General features: G+C 37.5%; 1 protein-coding gene across 2 annotated transcripts in view; it reads right to left on the reverse strand.

Moving 5' to 3' along the window:
• The window catches only part of MAN1A1 (mannosidase alpha class 1A member 1), a 166,615-nt gene that overhangs the window by 114,603 nt on the left and 34,696 nt on the right, over positions 1-17,316 (reverse strand). For both annotated transcript variants that reach the window (XM_045865400.3, XM_045865401.3), the window contains 2 exons: positions 8,805-8,901; positions 6,403-6,518 (listed from right to left, as the gene is read on the reverse strand). In XM_045865400.3, the coding sequence (XP_045721356.1) occupies positions 6,403-6,518; positions 8,805-8,901 (213 nt within the window). The remainder of the gene's footprint in view (positions 1-6,402; positions 6,519-8,804; positions 8,902-17,316) is intronic.

The following is a 17,316-nucleotide window of genomic DNA, read 5'->3' on the forward strand; positions in this document are numbered from 1 at the left end:
CCAAGGATGTAGATAAACAATACTTCTTTGAGGTAACAGTAAAGAATGGGAAGCTCAAAACTGAATTTAGAAATGCCCAAATATGAAACTCTTGATCACTTGTCCTTATGTTAATGATTTTCCTGTACCAGGAGCCACCACAAATCCCTTCTGGAAGTAGGCTAGATAAAAACAAGTAGATCAACTGCACATGAACTCCAGATCTTTCCCAACTATTTCAAAATATGACACAGTACAATTACCTGTGCACCCTGTCAGCTTGTCTTTAGCTGAGTCTAGCACAGTCTATTGGGAAGAAGGACAAGATAGCTTACCTTCTCATTCATTTAATTAGAATTTTTGAATACCTATGGAAAAATGCACTCTAATGAGTACTGTGATATTAAGATTACATGCCAAACCTTGGAGGATTCATTGTCTGGATGCCTATATATTTCTCAACTCTTTGTATTTCCTCTCCAAAAACAGGGTCACTGAGTTAGACAGACCCTGTTCACCCACAGCTCTTACTTGCTGCACGATTTGGGGCTGATTAAATAACCACTCTTCATCTATAAAAACAGGGAAAATACCCCTATGGTTGTCACAAACACTAAAGAAGATAACCTATGGAAAAAAATCACCTAGCATGTCCCCATACTCTTTATCTCTGTACTCTTTAAATGGTGGTTTCCTCTTTCCTTTCTTCCTTCCTAAGAGAACCTGGCCCCAGCTAAGTACTCTGTTTTTCCTTCTAGACTATAAGGTCCATGAGGGTAAGTAACTGACCCTTAAAGGGTATTTGGTAAATAATACATGAATGAAATAATGAATAATCAGTAACCAAGAATTTGTCTTATATTCTTTGTTTTAGGATTACTTCAAATTAAAACCAGAAAACTCACCCATTGGAGTCTACCCTTAGAGGTCTGCCCAGATCTTTGTGCCTCTACAGATACTTGAATGGAATACAAAGCTCCACCTGGGAAGCCCTTGCTCCTACATATTATCCCAGTGATTTATTTTAAGCCAGTTATTAAAGCCATTTGAACTCTGTGCTACCAAGTATGCAAATTGAATCAACTTGCTATGCCTTAATTAAAGAAAATGAGTTTTAGTTAATGACCATATAAACCAATAAAAAACATTTACTTTACACCTTTAAGTGATGCAAATTGAATATTTCACATACAAACAAATTTATTCTTGACTGAAAGATTGGTTTATACTCAGGAGCATCACAGGATAAACCAACTCTCAACAGCAGTGTTCCTGTTTCAGTTTCCTTCTTATTTTTCCCTTGTAATAAATTTGGATGCATTAACTTTTTTTTGCAATACCCTCACTTTGCCAATTATAATACTTTATCAGGAAAAAGTGTTAATTTAAAAGCAAGCAAAAATTTATGCAAGCTGGAATAATATTACATGTTATCCCTAAAAATAAAAGAAATTTTCTCTCTTTACTTAAGCTTTCCCAATCTCTCCACCCATCAAATAAATGGAAAAAGTTTGTGTTTTCACAAAGAAAGCTGCATAATTGTTGATATAGTCACCTGAATCTATGGGTAAATTGAACGAATATAAAACAAATTCTCATAAAAGACATATTAAAACCAACTACAAAACTGTAAGCTGAAGAACTTTATAAAACAATGATTAGGAGAGTAAAACAATATAACTTTCCTCAACTTTATTTACTAATTTTAATATAAAAAGTACTATCACTTAGATGTTATTGATGAACTTTTTTTAAAGGAAAATATGACAATACCCAAAGAGAGAACTATTAACAAATATGTCTGAAGACCTCTCACATTAGCAATAGTATTATATAATAAGCAGAAGCTTGAGACCTGTGGCTATGATTTTTAAAGTATATTTTGAACGCTACAAACCAAGATTATCAATAACAGTTCTAAAATGGCATTTCCACAAGTCTGTCAATTAATTGGATAAAACTCTTATTAAAAAAGTAAAAATACAATTTTGAATAAACAACATTAAAGGTCAGTAGCTTAGCAATCACTCAGCAATAGTCCATTCACTTTATCTTGTAAGTAAGGAAGCAAAAAAATTGGCTCTTCTCCACAGTCTGATATCCCCTATTAGATTCACTCTGCTTCCTCACAGGTCCCCATAGTCCCCAGAACACATTCATGTCACCTAGTAGTGGTCTGAGGTCAGCCAACTGCCTTCTGTTACCTTGTCTGTTAGCTCGAGAGGCCTTTGTGCTTTAGTTCTTTTAAACAAATGATCCCAAAGTTTCTCAGACTACTGCTGGGTCATGAAAGCAAAGAACTGTTGCAGTATTTGGGGAGGTTTGGGGAAGCCATTCTTTAATTATCAGACTAGGGACCTGGATACTATTCAGGTCTAGTAGCACTAACATCTACTTTCTTGTCTTCAATCATACAACTTTAGATAAATGAGTTCAATAAAGATGCAGGATACAAATTAATATACAGAAATCTGTTGCATTTTATACATTAACAATGAAGCAGCAGAAAGAGAAATTAAGAAAACAATCCCATTTACAATAGCACTAAAAATAATAAAATACCTAGGAATAAACTTAGCCAAGGAGGTGAAAGACCTATCTATACTCTGAAAACTAAAACAGTGGTCCAAGAAACTGAAGATGACACAAACAAATGGAAAGATATTCTATGCTCATGGATTGGAAGAGCCAATACTGCTAAAATGTCCATACTACCCAAAACAATCTATAGATTTAATGCAAGCCCTATCAAAATATCAACATTTTTCATAGAACTAGCACAAATAATCCTAAAATTTGCATGGAACCACAAAGGCCCCCAAAGAGCCAAAGCGATCTTGAAAAGGAACAAAGCTGGCAGCCTAACAATCCCAGATTTCAAGACATACTACAAAGCTGTAGTAATCAAAACAGTATGATCCTGGCACAGAAACACACACATAGATCAATAGAACAGAATAGAGAGCCCAGAAATAAACACATGCTTATTTGGTCAATTAATCTATGATGAGGCAAGAATATGCAATGGGGAAAAGACAGTCTCTTCAACTCATGGTTTTGGGAAAACTGGACAGCTATATGCAAAAGAATGAAACTGGACCACTTTCTTATACCATACACAAAAATAAACTCAAAATGGATTAAAGACCTACATGTGAGACCTGAAACCATAAAATTCCTAGAAAACATAGGCAGTAATTTCTTCGACATTGGCTGTAGAAACATTCCCTTAGACAAGGGAAACAAAAGCAAAGTGAAAGGATTGGGACTACACTAAAATAAAAAACTTCTGCACAGCAAATGAAACCATCAACAAAACGAAAAGGCAACCTACCGAATAGGAGAAGATATTTGCAAATGACATATCTCATAAGGGGTTAATATCCAAAATATATAAAGAACTTTTATAATTTAAGACCAAAACACCAATCTGATTAAAAATGGGCAGAGGATCTGAATAGACATTTTTCCAAAAAAGACATACAGATGGCCAAAGGACACATGAAAAGATGTTCAACATCACTCGTCTTCAGGGAAATGCAAATGAAAATTACATGAGATATCACTTTACACCTGTCAGAATGGCACAATACACAAGAAATAACAAGTGCTGGCAAGGATGTGGAGAAAAAGGAACACTTGTGCACTGTCGGTGGGAATGCAAATTGGTGCAGCCACTGTGGAAAACAGTATGACGGTTCCTCTAAAACTTAAAAATACAATTACCATATGATCCAATAATCTCACTACTGGGTATTTACCCAAAGAAAATGATAACACTGATTTGAAGATATGTGTACCCCTATGTTTATTGCAGCATTATTTACAATAGTCAAGACATGGAAACAACCCAAGTGACCACTGATAGATGAAGAGATGTAGAAGATGTGATGTTTACACTTGGTATATTACCCAGTCATAAAAAAATGAAATCTTGCCATTTGCAACAACATGGATGGACCTAGAGGGTAAAATGCTAAGTGAAATAAGTCAGTCAGAGGAAGACTAATACCATACGATCTCACTCATATGTGGAAATTTAAGAAACAAAAGAAAAAAAAAGAGAAAAGAAACCCCCCTCCCCCCAAAAACCAGACTCTTAAATACAGGAAACTGGTGTTAACACAAGGGAAAGGGGTGGGAGGATGAAATAGTAAAGGGGATTAAGAATATATTTATCTTGATGAGCACTGAGAAATATATAGAATTGTTCAATCACTATATTGTACACTCAAAACTAATATAACCCTGTTAATTGTACTTGAATTAAAGAAACAAAGAAACAAACAAATACTGGTTAACAATAGAAAAAAAATTATTTGATTTAGGAGGACTCCAGTTCCTATTCCCCCAACCTTTTTTGAAAACGCTATGGGGAGGGAACCCACTACCCATTTTCTCTCCCACAGACAGCTGAAGACAAGCCCTATTTAAAGGTAGGTAGCTGAATTTACTTATACTTAACAAGGTGGGACAGAAATATTAGTAAGAGACAACAAATTCTCAAAAAGAAACAGAATTTCTTTTTTCATTGCTTTAATTTTTCATACTCCATTCTATTGATAATATTAGAGCTACCACAAGTCATTCCAATCAAATAGCTATAGAACCTTGAGGAAACCACCAGCTCCCTGGGTCTGTTTTCTCGTTTTTAAAATAAAAGAGCTGAACACATTGATCTCCAATGTCCGTTTATATTGGAATATGTCTTATTTATATTCTCAATTGAATTATAAGGCAGATTAAACATAGACTTATCTAATTGTCCTTTAAGGCAATGATCTCCAAAATGGGGCATATAAGGCAATTAATAAGAGGGCTGGGACAAAATATTCAAACTTTTAATTTATACAGGTTTCTAATGCACAGAGTTAGGAAAAACATTTAGTTTTACTGATCTTTAATATTCTGACACTGGTATCCTCACTGGGCCTGTGGGAGATCAGAGCTCCACAAACTGGGGGTGTTGACAGCGAAACACTCTCTTTTTGTCCATTCTCAACATACAGCATGTTGCTTGTGTCTGGTTATGGGGATTTACAGGTATTGGATGCATACCAGATGGACAAGAGGCTTACAATGCTTTCTGTGAAAGGATCTCAGATTAAAAATAATACCAATTATGCAAAATTAGTGAATGAGTAAAAAACAGCTGGGCCAACACTCTTCCTTTTCTTAAAACAAGTTTTTTGGTCAGCCTCATTATATGAGGTAAAACAGTGACTATGGAATTAGATTAGCTCTGACATGACGTTGTCCTCCCAAATCAAAATTATCAAGAAGTACTGCGAGTGTCCAGTCTCCTTAATTCTGAACCTTTTCCTTAGTGTATAATGGGTTTTGAAGTATTTGTTAAGAATGATAGCACACATACAAAGATTTTTTAAAAGACTTCAAATACACAGTGATGGAATTTTATACAGCTAAGGGTATACAGTGAACAAAGGTGGAAGCCGTGTATGTGCGAGAGTGGACGCCACTGCTGTTGGATGCGTATTGAGAGTTTAGCGGAGTGCCTCCATGGTATTGCTGCATCAGCGTTCAAGTGGCCTGTGGGGCCCTCCAACAACGCTAGCCCCTTCCTCATGCAAGCGCATGTCCTGCAGAAGAGCCCGCAGAAGCGCAAGCAAATGCAAGTCCCTGATGTGATTCCCCGCCCCCCCATTTGCCCTTGTGATCAACAGTCTCCCTCGCCTCCCAGGGCCTTTCTCCCTTGTGCACTCCTTAGAAAAGACCCCTGTGGCGCTCAACCAAAACCTCCGCTCTTTTTGGTTTGATTTGACCATTTTGGCCTTAGCCTAGGGCCCCAAAGGACTACACCCGCCCTAAGGAGGGCAGGTACCCCAGGTCCCCTCTGCCTTGATGTCTCTGTGTGGCCCCAAGAGGCTGCTGTGTACCTCCTCATGACCTGTGACTAATAAATTTCTCTATTTTAATTTCTCTGTGGTCTTTTGTTGAACTGTAGCTCATCACCTGGCACCTTGTGCTCCGTTGAACAAAATCAAAACAATGTGCCATGGCACAGTGCAAAACAGGATCTGTGTGGAACCACACAGATCTGTGCCGGACTCACAGCCCTACCACACAACTAGCTGTCATCTGGCTAAGTCTCTGAAGCTCCGGTTTCTAAACTGTGCAGGCAGGAAAACAATGCCCATCTCATAGGATGGTTGTGAGACTTGAACAGGAAGGTCTCGATAAATTTTAATTCCTTTTTCCTTACTCTTAATTATGCCAAAAAAACAAAACAAAACAAAGACGTACTTGTGTAGTAATGGAGGGCAAGAATTTAGTGTGGTACTATTTAAAATTGCATTATTTGTTTCTGTTCGGTCATATAACACAGGAATTGGCCCCACAACAGAGTTTGTCCGTGTTAAGCTGAGATTTAAGAACTGAATTGGCAGCTTTTGTTAAACTCACCACATTAAAATCTAGATTTTCTTCAACCCATGATTTTGCCTCTTCAAATTCCTCTTTCATTTCCATTATAAAAAGTGTATCCAGGGCATCTACTATTGTTGCTCCTTTAATACTACCTGAAAATATCAGAAAAATATTTATTGATTAAAATATTTGACAGAGACATACAAACAAATTGACCACACTTGGAAAGGGAGAGGAAGAGGATAATACTGAATTTATTAATAAACATAATACTGAACACAGTCTAAGATTCTTTCACTGAAAGAAAATTTAAAAGCTGCATTAAAACCCAGCTAATAATTATCACAGGCTATGGATTGATACACTAATCTTTAAAGTTTCTTCTGAGCTGTAGAAAATATCTCTTAGAAATTTCATTTGTGACTGCATTCTCTAGCAAGAAAAAAAGGATCTGAAACAAAGGAGCAATGCACATATTAATTTTAATGTAATCACATCCAAGTGCACCTGTGCAAAACTTTTAACTATAATTAGATCTAAAATTATGATAGCTCTAATAAGTCATTATTCAAAAATGGAATTCACCCGCTCTTTGAAAACCTGACTGATCCTAACCTCCCCTCCTACCCACCCAGCCCGTCTTGACTCTATGATTCATTTCCTCCGAACCCCCTTGACGTGAAGATTTTACACTGGTCTTGCACTTATCACTTTCTGCCTTTCAGTGTAATTACTTGTGTGCATCTCTTTTAGTCTGCAAACTTCCTCAGAATGGAGAAGTCATGTCTTCTCCATCTGCACATTCTATACTAAGAGTCTTAGTATGTTTCAATGCTTAATAATAATTTAAAAAATCATCAACATATTAACAGAGAACCAAATAATCTCTTTGATAAAGATTATGACAAATTTACACAAAACTGAATTATTAACGATACAAGCAACTTTCATAAGGATAAAAGCAAAAACAGAATTAGATTTTAAAAAGTTATAGCAAATAATGAAAAACTAAAGGCTTCTGAGTCTGTATGAAGTTTCTGAATTTGTCCTCAATTCCTGCGTCTTACTGCCCATGCTTACTGAAAACACTACTTTATAAAAACATCTAAAATCACTTCTACTGCCGCTACTCCAGGTTTGGGCTCTCTTCATCTCTAAACTGTGTCTGTAATAGGCCCACCAGCCTTTCTTCCACTCTGCCAGCTCCTCCTAACTGTTCTTATAATTCCCTACTCCCTACCTGAATTCCTACTTCATATGAATATCCGTACTTGAAAGATGAGTATCTACTGAACCATCTAATGCTTTGACAGCTATTTACACACAGGTCTTCTGCACTAGGCCAGGAACTCTGCAAAGACTTGCACTGTGTTGATTAACACCAATGCTGGAAGGAGAGCCAAGCACATGGAAGATCCTGAACAAATGGAGAAGCATAGTGTGGTGATTAGGACCGTGGACTCTGACCTTAGCCACACCTGGGTTCTGGCCCCAGCTCAGTTAATATGTGGCTAACACGAGGCAAGCTATTCTGAGGTGCATTTTTCTCATCTATAAAATGTGTATAATAATGAGGTTAAGTGAGATGTCACACAAATGGCACTTGGTACATAGTAAGTGTCAGTTGATACTGTTGTTTGTTATATGATTTGATACTGTTTAACACCTTCAGTTGCAGTATAAAAAGTCACATTTTCTATGGGGAATTAAGAAGTGTCAGAATGACTCTATCCCCTTCATCCTGTTACTTACAGGCAAAACTGTGCTGGTTAAAAAAGAATCCAGTGCGATAAGAAGGGCACTGGGTACCTCTGTGACCCAAGGAACCCAACATTTCTGTTACCTAGCTTCCTCACCTCCACAGTGGGAATGTTATTAACACCCCCAGGACCAATCACCAAGGCATGCTGTGAGGACCAAATGCAATAAAGCGTGCCAAAGTCGATAAATGGAAGTTCAGGTAACTGACCTAATCCATTCTCAATTTCTCTTCCATGGCACAAACAGGAGAAATCCAGAGCTAAAGTCGGGAGTCACCAAGATACAGTGAAGATCACCATGCAGGCTGCCTTGGCCCGCTTATCAATAAAGACACTACTTTTACCTGACAGGAAGCAGTTAATGGGGCTGACCAAATGTTCCTCAGCTGGGTCTCACCCCTGGAGCTAACACTCATGATGCTGTGCCTATATCCATTAAATGAGAATCTTTGGAAGTGTTCCCAGGCATTAGTATTTTTTTCAAGGGACGCAAGTGATTCTAATGTAGAGTGCTCTGTCTGAAGGACATACTATGCACAGTCGTTGCAGGTAACTCCAATCAGGTATGCAAGTTTCCTAGTAACATGGCCAGAGGGGCATACAAACATCACCACCCACAAGTTCTGTCAATTGCAGAAAAGTTACTGTCACTAGGAAACCAAAGCATACTCTACTCACCAAACAAACTGCTCGAATGGCCTTCTTTTGATATAGGTTTCAGTTCATTTAATCCCCAGGCATACCGTTTATAATTATTCCAAGCATGTTTCATCATCTGGGAAAAGAAATGAAAACAGGATTATAATTTGAATTTGAGAGGTTTTTGCTACAAAATAGATCATCTATTGAAGACCTAAATGTTAAAGCCTTAATACTCACTGCTTAGTTAAAAGGACAATTATTAACTAGGTGACAGTGGTACAAATAAATTAGCACACACACACACACACACATACACATTGCCTCTTTATATTTACAAAAGATTTCTTTAAAAGAGCACATATTATTTTTTTATTTAAATTCAATTAGCCAACATACAATACATCATTAGTTTCAGATGTAGTGTTCAATAATTCATCAGTTGCACATAACACCCAGTGCTCATCACATCACATGCCCTCCTTAATGCCCATCACCCAGTTACCCCATCCCCCCCCCCAGCAATCCTGTTTGTTTCCTATAGTTAAAGAGTCTCTCATGGTTTTTCTTCCTCTCCGATGACTTCCCATTCAGTTTTCCCTCCCTTCCCCTATGATCCTCTGTGCTATTTCTTATATCGCCAACATCTGTCATTTCTTGACTTGTTAATTTTAGCCATTCTCACTGGTGTGAGGTAATATCTCATTGTGGTTTTGATTTGTATTTCCCTGATGGCTAGTGATACTGAGCACTTTTTCATGTGTCTGTTGGCCATTTGGATGTCTTCTTTGGAGAAATAAATGTCTGTTCATATCTTCTGCCCATTTCTTGGTTGGATTATGTTTTTTGGGTGTTGAGTTCGGTAAGTTCCTTATAGATCATGGATACCAGTCCTCCATCTGATATGTCATTTGCAAATATCTTCTCCCATTCCATAGGTTGCCTTTTAGTTTTGTTGACTGTTTCCTTTGCTATGCAAAAGCTTTTTATCTTGATGAAGTCCCAATTGTTTAGTTCTGTTTTTGTTTCCCTCGCCTTTGGAGATGTGTCTAGCAAGAAGTTGCTGTGGCCAAGGTCAAAGAGGTTGCTGCCTGTGTTATCCTCTAGGATTTTGATGGACTCCTGTCTCACATTTAGGTCTTTCATCCATTTTGAGTCTGTTTTTGTGTGTGGTGTAAGGAAATGGTCCAGTTTCATTCTTCTGCATGTGGCTGTCCAATTTTCCTAGCACCATTTATTGAAGACACTGTCCTTTTTCCATTGGATATTCTTTTCTGCTTTGTCAAAGATTAGTTGACCACAGAGTTGAGGGTTCATTTCTGGGTTCTCTATTCTGTTCCGCTGATCTCTGTGTCTGTTTTTATGTACCGTACTGTCCCGATGATTACAGCTTTGTAATATAGCTTGAAGTCTGCCATTGTAATGCCACCAGCTTTGGTTTTCTTTTTCAACATTCTTCTGGCTATTTGGGGTCTTCTGTGATTCCATACAAATATTAGGATTATTTGTTCCAGCTCTGTGAAAAACTTTGATGGTATTTTGATAGGGATTGCTTTGAATGTGTAGTTTGCTCTAGGTAGCATAGACATTTTAACAATATTTGTTCTTCCAATCCATGAGCATGGAGTGTTTTTCCATTTCTTTGTATCTTCCTTGATTTCTTTCATAAGTATTCTGTAGTTTTTAGAACACAGATCCTTTACCTCTTTGGTTAGGTTTGTTCCTAGGTATCTTATGGTTTTTGGTGCAATTGCAAATGGAATCGATTCCTTAGTTTCTCTTTCTTCTGTCTCATTGTTAGTGTATGGAAATGCAACTGATTTCTGTGCACTGATTTTATATCCTGCCACATTGCTGAAGTCTTGTATGAGTTCTAGCAATGTTGGGGTGGAATCTTTTGGGTTTTCCACATAAAGTATCATGTCATCCGAGAAGAGTGAGAGTTTGACTCTTTGCCAATTTGAATGCCTTTTATTTCTTTTTGTTGTCTGCTGAGGCTTGGACTTCTAGTACTATGTTGAACAGTGGTGAGAGTGGAATACCTGCCATGTTCCTGACCTTAGGGAAAAAGCTCTCAGTTTTTCCCCATTGAGAATTATATGTGCTGTGGGCTTTTTGTAGATGGTTTTTATGATATTGAGGTACATTCCCTCTATCCCTACACGGTGGAGAGTTTTAACCAAGAAAGGATGCTGTACTTTGTCAAATGCTTTTTCTGTATCAGTTGAGAGGATCATGTTTCTTGTCTTTTATTAATGTGATCTATCACATTGATTGATTTGCGAATGTTGAACCACCCTTGCATCCCCAGAATAAACCCCACTTGGTCCTGGTGAATAATCCTTTTAATGTACTGTTGGATCCTATTGGCTAGTTTCTTGGTGAGAATTTTGGCATCCTTTTGGTGGGGTCTTTTTCTACTTTTGGGATCAAGGTAGTGCTGGCCTCATAGAATGAGTTTGGAAGTTTTCCTTCCCTTTCTATCTTTTGAAACAGCTTCAGAAGAATAGGCATTAGTTCTTCTTTAAATGTTTGGTAGAATTCCCCCGAGAAGCCATTCAACCCTGGACTCTCCTTTGTTTGGAGATTTTTGATTACTGCTTCAATTTCTTTGCTGGTTATGGGTCTGTTCAGGTTTTCTATTTCTTCCTGTTTCAGTTTTGGTAGTTTAAAAAGAGCACATATCATTTTTAATTCAGTTCCCAGTAACAGAAATTTAGCTTTTTGTAAAAGGATAAACCATTCGTACATTTATCTATTCCATTCTCATGAAAAGTTAACTCTGCAAAGAGTCTATATTTAAGATTCTGGTTTTTGCACAAGTTCCTTGTATTTTGTCAACCTCATAGTATATAGACAAATATACAAGGTTATCACTTTAAACACTTTGATGTATTTTGACCAAGTCTATGTGGAGAAGTCTAGATGATATAAATGAAACTCTATGATTATATCTAAATTTGGGGAAACTTCAGCTTGTTTTAATATAATCAATCTTGAATTGTATACATGTGTGTATACCTGTGTAACTGAAGACTGATTTTGTATACTCCCAATCTAGACTCCTTGTACCAAGAAGGTTTTTTTTTTTTTTAAAGATTTTATTTATTTATTTGAGAGAGAGAGAGAAAGAGAGACAGAGAGCATGAAAGGGAGGAGGGTCAGAGGGAGAAGCAGACTCCCTGCCAAGCAGGTAGCCCGATGCGGGACTCGATCCTGGGACTCCAGGATCATGACCTGAGCCGAAGGCAGTCGCTTAACCAACTGAGCCACCCAGGCGCCCCCAAGAAGGTTTTTAAAGGCCAAACCTCTCTGCCACAAATTATATAAATTATTTTTAAATTAACTTTAATAAAATTAATTTATCTACATATAATGAAAACCAAATTAATTTCTCCTGGCTTACAGATAAAGTTCTGACTTATTGTGCTAAACATTAACTCTAGTAGAAAGTGAACAATTTTCAAGGGGAGAAATTGTTCTAAAAGCCTGTCAAAATAGTTGCATAACCACTGTATAACAGCTGTAGAATTTTTTTATGACTCAAAGAATATAATTATTTTTGTATAAATTTTTTTAAAGAGGGCAAGGGACTCTTTATGTGTCTAGAATTTATTCATGCCACTATTCCCAATCCATTAGCAACAGTAATCAAAATGTGGACATAATCTGACAAGGTTCTCCTCTGGCTCCAAATTTTAAAATATCTTAAAAAGCATCACCTAAAGTTACAAATACCACATGAGGGCTGTTTATCACTAAAAATCTTCAGTGAGATCAATATAATTTTATTAATAAGTCTTCATATGTCCCCGAACACAATAATAAATGTCTTTCTTTAGCCAATTTGTATATTATCTTCCTATCTCACTACCATTACTATGAATAATAATTACCAAAAATCTGTACAATTTGCTGGGTACTCTGCTAAATGCTCTACATTCAGTATTGTACTCAGTTATAATTACAACTCTGAAATGTTGTATTACTATTATTTGGTACATAAAGAAACTGTGGCTTGGAAGTTAAAACCCAAAGTACTTTATTCAAGGTGATGTTATTTCTTCACAGCTGAAGAGCCAGGGTTCATCCCTGTGTTGGCCTGACTCCAAAGTCATGGCATTAACCAACACATTGCATCATCTTCCTTTAATGAGTCAGCATCAGAATCTTTCTTTGATGAATCAGACTGTTGATCTTCCACCAGTCAATAGAATGTGGACAAGGTAGCATTTTCAAGATTTTTTCCTTATAATTTTATTGGAAAGTATAATAGATTTAAGGATAAAATAACCTGATTTATAATCCCTATTATGCCACTGATTAGTCCCATAAACATGGATGAGTCATAGTTTTTATGAGACTTTATATGAAAAAAAATGGGATCATAATTTCTCATGGGTGTGTGTAAGGAATACATGAACATAGCCTGTGATTGCACCTACTGTACTGCTTCCCACATGGTGGGTAATCACATGTGTATTGAATTCAAACCTATACTGAAACCAATTAAATTCACATCACAGAAAAAGAAACCAATGAGCCTCTGAAAAGACTAGGGATATGAAATCCACAAAAACACCTTGAGATTACATCTGAGTTTGATTTGGTTTTCCTATTAAATGTACTACATTTGGTAAACTTCATTCCTGTAAATTTCCAAAGACACTTTATAAATTCAAAAGCTTTTGAAATATACCTGACCCAAGATCAACCACAACAACAAAACTTTATGATGATTTGTTTCAGGTCTAAGTCTGAGTAGAAACCAGTGTCATATACTATTAATGACTCAAAGATGGCATAAATCATTCCCATAGAAGAATGCTGCTTTATCAGAAATTATCATCTATACAATGTACCACTAATACAGAACCTCCTTGAGTTACCTCTCTGGTATATATTAACCTTTCTCATCTTTTTTCCCCAAGGGAAAATCTGACACTAATTGCTTGGTTTCCTACATTTCAAAAGTTGCTGTGACACATTTCTCAAAATGGGTTCCTCATCCCATGGGATTTCTAGGGTTAGAGAGCGAAAATAAAAAGAAAAAGAAAACCATGTGGTCAAAATACCTTGACTGGAGCATAAAGAGTGGTTTCTCCAGGACCTTGTGAAATGAGAAGGAATGGCCATGTTGTTAACTGATTCCAGTGGCTGATGACCTCTGGAAATGATTTACCAAGTTAAAGCCAAACAGAAGATATGGTGTGTGTGTGTGTGTGTGTGTGTGTGTTTAGAATAACAGAGAGAATGAACTCACAAGTCATATATAAAGTTGGCTTTGTAACTATGATTTATGACTTATACAAATATCTGAAAACATCGAAATGCTACTGGCTTCTAATTTTACAGTATTAAGCCACTAGCCAGCTGAGGGACCATGGGGATGAAGGCATTTAATCTCTCTCGACTCAGTGTGCTTATGAGCTGATAGGACAAGAAGGTCAATTCCAAAATTCAACTACTAACAAAGAAGTCCATGGATAGGATTAATCTTCATCTTCACATGCTCCTTAATTTTGTTTTGTAGTCTTTCATCAATTTAATTAGAGTTGTACAGCCTGACATCCCAAATAGAAGGATTAAAATAGCCCTAAACTAGAGGCTGATTAGGACTTCAAACACAGTAGTGAAACCCTCATGAAAAAAAAAAGTCTTGAAAGCATAAGAAAGATTTATATTTTCCTGAATGCTTATAGTTGCATTAGTGAGGGGTATAGCTAACAGATGGTGTGAATGGAAACAGAAGAGAATGATACAAAATTCCAAAATACTAATCCATTATCTTGACCCAGAGAAACTGAATTAAGACATGAAATATCCAAAAAATAGCATTTTTCTCCTTGACTCTATGCTTATTAAAGATTCTTCCACTAGTGATTTCTTCTCAATTGGCATCAGGGCTAAGTAATTAAACAATGTCATTTATTGAGTGTCTGCTACACTATGAATAATAAGATGCTAAAGGATTAAAAGGAAAGTGTACATGAGTCTATCATGCTTATAATCTAATTGATAATGCGTGGAAGCTTAACATTGTCTCTTCTTACATACCCATAAATGTTTATAAATATAGCAGAATAAGAAAACTAATGTTGTACCCAACTCTACTGTTGTACCTAATGATTTATTTTCAATTTTACTTTATGACATATTCAAGGGCATGAGAAGCCACAACCAAAAAAAATGCTTGAATTTTCCCAGGTATGTATAGATTTCATAACTTACATTTTTATTGCTAGGAAATACCCTTCCAAATATTTTTATTTGCTGATGCTTTAGTCATATGATGTTAGGTTAGTCACAATAAATACATTAAAAATCTTTTTGAGAATCACACTGTTTTTGCCAGACAGATCTTATGAAGACTTGAGCTTTCACTGGCCCTTTAAAAAAGCCTGCAAGCTCAAGTCCCACTCATAGCCCCCTCCTGTGTGGCCTTACACAAATTTCCATCATTTGTACAGCATGATCAGAGTAAGTCCCTGGCCCCAGCTGACTGATCTAGGGCCTGATGCCCGACCCAAAGGCAGACAACTAAGGGCTGCCATGAGCCCTGGAGATGAGGTGCCTGGATCTGAAGCTCTCTCTAATGGATGGACCAACCCAACCCTCTACCTATGGAAGTATAACAGATATTCACAGAGAATCCAGAGGCCAGAGTGAGGGAGAAGCAGAGAAGTGCAAATACGCAAAGGGAAAAGGCCATAAAAAAGGAGTTATGAGGCAGATGAAACCAGAGAAAAGCAAGAGGAGGCTGGGAAGCAGACGTGGTGTCCCAGGGGAGTTAGGTTAGGTCTGTAGAGCTTATGTAGCACTACAAACAATGCTGCTGAATTCTGAATGTTGATGAATTCTCTTCTACTCCGTGAGGTGTGGCTCTGCCTGCTGAGATTGTTTACTTACTTCCCCATGTGTCCTTATAGAAAATGTCACTTATTGAAGAGGAATTTGTGAAAGAGCAGGTCACAGGTGTAGGCATCTGACAAACTGGGTTCATATCCCAGTTCCACCATCATTAATGTGACTCTAAGAGAGGCAAGGAATCTCTCTGAACCCACTTGCCACACCCATAAAATATAAATAAATAAAAGAACTAGCCTCATTAGTTACTATGATGATTAAGTAAAATAATGCATGTAAAGAGCCTAATACATTGCCTGACAAAGTAAGTGCATGATAGATTATAGGCACTATGCTTATTTTTATTAAAAATCTAAGCATGTCTCTGATCACTGTAATCTGAACAAGCATCATACATTTTCCTAATAACATATATAAATAGGAGGGGCAAATATACATAAAACCAGGCAAACTTATTTAGCACACAAACTCTAAATCTCTACATTTAAAAATATATACAACTATTTGGTATCCAAAAGGAGGAAGAAGAAAGAATGATGTAAGGCAATATGGGTCAACTTTAATTCTAAAGATTCATATACTGGCTTTCTCGAAATCTTAGTTGTGTTGGGTATGCTTGTATAGGGGGTTTGCTGGAGGGATTTGGGGGCTGATCTAGGGCATAGATATGCCCACAAGAGGCAGTAATGCACGAGCTTTATTGGCTGGTGCCTGCACAGGGCTGCATGAAAAGTGGAAGTCCTTCACAGCAAGACTGTCCAGGGGCACCTGGGTGGCTCAGTCAGCTGAGTGGCCGACTCTTGGTTTCGGCTCAGGTCGTGATCTCAGGGTTGTGGGATCAAGCCCAGTGTAGGGCTCCATGCTCAGTGCAGAGTCTGCTTGAGATTCTCTGTCTCTTCCTCTCCCTTTGCCCTCCCCAGCCCCCACTCGCACATGCACACTCTCTCTCTAAAACAAATAAATATATAAAATCTTAAAAAAAAAAAAAAAAAAAGGAAAGACTGTCCAGAGGCTTAAGGAAAAGAAGCCAGCCTCCAGAAAGAAAGGAGAGCAAGGGAACTCCTGGGAGTTAGCTTACATGCTAAGTGACTTCGCTCAGAAGCATGAGAGGGAGTCTCTGGGTCAGAGAACTCCAGAAGGGAGTAGCAGCCTGAGGTATTAAAACCACAAGGCCCTATCTTATCAATGGTCAACAGATGCTGGGTAAGGTTTCACAGAGTATGTAAAGCAGGCAGGCTGTAAATGGCTAAAACTCTGCTTGTATTTCTTTCTTTCTTTTGTAATTAGATGTGTAAAAATGTGAATTTAGTATGAGTGGGCTACTGAGCTAACAATATTTCAGCCTACATACATGAGCAACTCAAGGGCCAAAAGACAGAGGCCACCTTTGGCTCATTTATGTAACAGCTTGCCATTTGGCACTAAAGGGAAGAAACTGTAGTCCAGTGACACTCACATTCCCCTGTTCTAGAGGACATGAGGGGCTGTGCCTGGTTCAGGCGAGGTCTAGGGTGTGAGGTCAACCCACCTCACTGATTGTTAAAGCAGAAATGGATAGCCTTCATTCTTAAAATTATACTTAACAGTTGATTCTTTGAGAAACACGGATCTTAAAAGCCTGACAGTAGATTCTATCAAACTGTGCCCGAAATTTGATTGTTCCATGAAAGTACCTTCTGGAACT

This window comes from Mirounga angustirostris, unplaced genomic scaffold (genome assembly GCF_029215605.1).
Source record: "Mirounga angustirostris isolate CCGP_5_RB_7025 unplaced genomic scaffold, mMirAng1.0.hap1 SCAF_8, whole genome shotgun sequence".
NCBI classification, from domain to species: Eukaryota; Metazoa; Chordata; class Mammalia; order Carnivora; family Phocidae; genus Mirounga; species Mirounga angustirostris.